This window comes from Cupressus sempervirens, chromosome 6, assembly GCF_028749045.1.
Source record: "Cupressus sempervirens isolate cs-2001-9-10 chromosome 6, ASM2874904v1, whole genome shotgun sequence".
Lineage (NCBI taxonomy): Eukaryota > Viridiplantae > Streptophyta > Pinopsida > Cupressales > Cupressaceae > Cupressus > Cupressus sempervirens.
The window spans coordinates 56071762-56074996 of NC_143123.1; the positions used below are offsets into that span (position 1 = coordinate 56071762).

A 3235-nucleotide genomic window follows, 5' to 3' on the forward strand; every position below is an offset into this window, starting at 1 on the left:
TCTGACTCTATAACATGTCCATACAGTTATTTTTTATTTTTTATTTATAAACTACCTTTACAAATATTATATAATTTGCCAAATTTTGGCAGAGATTTGGTTTACCAACACAAAGAAGGCACGAAAAGAATCCAATCAGAATTCGTATTCGTATATGTCAATTCCATCCCTAATATTTCAATAGAATATTATTTTGTATGTTCACTTTTTCTTCCACGATGAATTTAATATTATATTAAGTTTGTTTTAAAATACGAGTGATGGATTGTCGACGTTTGCTAACAGTGCAAAATAGTTGAGCTTTCGCAAAATATCTTCCAAACTATCGAGTGAAGACGTTTGATCATACTGTGAGAGTGCTCGAAAAGATATTATATCATAAATAAAGCTTTACGAGATATCACGATAGTTCAAGAATACCCTTCCGTCAACTAACTCGACGACTTTTACCGACTCTAAACGTGAATTAAGTACGTCGTGTCGACGGCAAATTCAGAGAGACAAGAAAAGGATTAACCTTTGTTTTCCAGGATTGGAAAAAGGAAATGGAAGAAAACAGAGCATTACCATTTGCAACAAAAATATACACCATTGTTGATGATCCTTCAACAGACAGAGTTGTGGCATGGAGTGAAGGAAATCGGAGCTTTGTTGTGAAGGATCCCCACCATTTCTCTATGAATCTTCTGCCTCGCTATTTCAAACACTGCAACTTCTCTACATTCATTAGACAGCTCAATATATATGTAAGTTAGTAAAATTTTCAATAGTTTTTTATTGAATGTTTCGGATTACATTCTATGATTTATTATTGAGATTAATCATACTTTAAGATCTCTACTCTCTTGATATCTTATTTTAATGATGGATTTTTATGATTTCTTCGATACTTCAATCAGTATGACTTATCTGGTTTCGTTAGACAGCTCAATACATATGTGAGTTAGAGATATTCAATTTGATGTTTGATTTTGTATTGTTTTGAGAGAGTTACACTCTATATCTTTGTTTGTCGTTATCACTTCATAAAGTTCATTGAATTTGATCTGAAATGTTGATAAAAAGAAATATGTACACAATCTCATTTTAAAAACAACTGAAAAAATACATGCTAAAATCTCTTATTATCATGATCTATATTATCCTTTTTCTAAAATCTCTTACTATTATGATCTATATTATCCTTTTTCTCCTTTGTAGATTTTTTTGTAATCACTCTGCAGCTCAATACATATGTAAGTTAAGGACACAAAATTTTAGATTTTGATTGTATATGCTTTTTCCCAGATCATGTTCTATGGTCAACTATCAGAATGCATGGTGAATTCTGATCTTCAATTTTTAGTTTTGATTTTTTATATGATTAGAGGAAATGAGTGTCCATATAATGCCGTCATGTTGACTGTTATCTTTTCCATCTAATTATCGTTCAAAAAACTTTGGTACCTGCACACAAACATGCCAAAATAAATCACCGTGAACACCAATAGTCATTTGCTTTTTTCCATTTTTTAGTTTACTAGATTGCTGATTGGTCCATTTGCGCAAAAAGTACTATAACCGTTATCGGGGGGTCTTAGTTCAGGGTATTGTGTGAATGTTTTAAAATGGCACTTTTAGACCACCTCACACAAGAGCTCCTTAAATGTGGGAAAGCCGAAAGATTAGCTTTAAGCTCTTCATTCACCTATGGAAGTTCACCACACAAGTCAACAAATTTCAACAAACAGATTAGGAATTGTAGATACACAAAGTTAGCCTGAATGACTATTGAATTGGAATATTTCAATGTTATGATCACATGTCATCAAGATGAATCGCATTACATGATAATTGTTTTCTTATTATTTTAATGTGAAATGTCGATGAAGAAACATATATACACGGTGAAATAAATACATATACTCCCGATTTCATGATTTATACTATCTCTTTCTCTTCTTTTCTCAAATATTTTTAATTGTTCATCAGCTCAACGAATATATAAATAAGTTGAAGAGATGATACTTTAGATTTAATTGCATATCTTGTTTTTCGTATCACATTAGAATATGATTCATTTTCTTATTTCTTGTCTTATGAAAGACCATAAAAAATATGATGCCAAATGTTCGTGAACAAAACTATACAAAGCTGAATCCAAATATCATTTCTACGCTTCTTTTTCCACTTTTACCTGATTAATGATTCTAACCGTATAGGGTTTTCGAAAAGTAGATCCTGATAGATGGGAATTCGCACATGAATGTTTTCTTAGAGGGCAAAACCAGTTACTCAATTCCGTCCGTCGAAAGAGTTGCAATCATAGTCAGTCTCAGTTGGGTTTGGAAGGAGAAATACAGAGACTAAACGAGGACAAGGACGCCATTGTTTTGCAGATTGTCCAACTGAAGAAGGAGCAAGAAAGTATTGATAGAGAACTTGAAGAAATGCAAAGGCGTTTTGCCTTGACAGAGAACACACCTCAGCAAATTATGTCCTTCTTCCAAGCACTTATTCACAATCCAAATTCCGCTACTGTTCAGAGAATCCAAAATAGTGACTTTGACAGTGGTAAAAGGAGGAAACTATTGCCAATGTCACATAGCGAAGAACAGAAGAAAACAAGGCCTAAAATGGGGTTAGATTGTCCAAAAAGTACAAAGACTTTGATGGAACTTGGGTTTGTTGATCCTGATGGAAAAAGTAGTAAATCATTGATTACAAATGGGTTTGAAGATTGTGTGCCTCTGTTAATGGATTCTGAATTAAGTGCTGGACTTTTGTCTAAGAAATTAATGTATACTCGTTCACTTGAAGATCAGAGTAGGGAGATTTGTATTGATAAATCTGATTTTGTGGGCGTGAGTGATGTGGAGGGGATGCTTATGTGGGATCAGGTATTTGTTGAGGAAAGCCAATTCATGAATTACAAAGTCCTTTCAGAAATGTCAGGCTTATTCCAAGCGAAGTAGCTGGGATGATCCCCTTTTGGAATATCCAATGATTTGAGAAAGCACTAATCATTTTTGTTTGGTGGAATAATCATTGCAACTATTTTTCATTGTCATTCTTATGTCATTTCATTGGTCGTTGAGGTCAATCTGATTCATAAAATTATTTATTATTCATTGATATGTTGTAAAACAATATTATTGTTAATTTCATCATTAAATTATACAATAGGAGAGGAAAGAAGAGAAAATAAACATTGTACATATAAATTACTTTATTGAACCAGCTTTTAATCTATATT

At 32.5% G+C, this 3235-nt stretch overlaps 1 protein-coding gene across 1 annotated transcript; it reads left to right on the forward strand.

Moving 5' to 3' along the window:
• Positions 1-545: 545 nt before the first annotated feature.
• LOC149551115 (heat stress transcription factor A-2e-like) lies at positions 546-2954 on the forward strand. Its single transcript, XM_089790053.1, has 2 exons — positions 546-746; positions 2202-2954. Exons 1-2 carry the CDS (start codon positions 546-548, stop codon positions 2952-2954), a joined length of 954 nt encoding a protein of 317 aa, XP_089646179.1.
• The last annotated feature ends 281 nt before the right edge of the window (positions 2955-3235 follow it).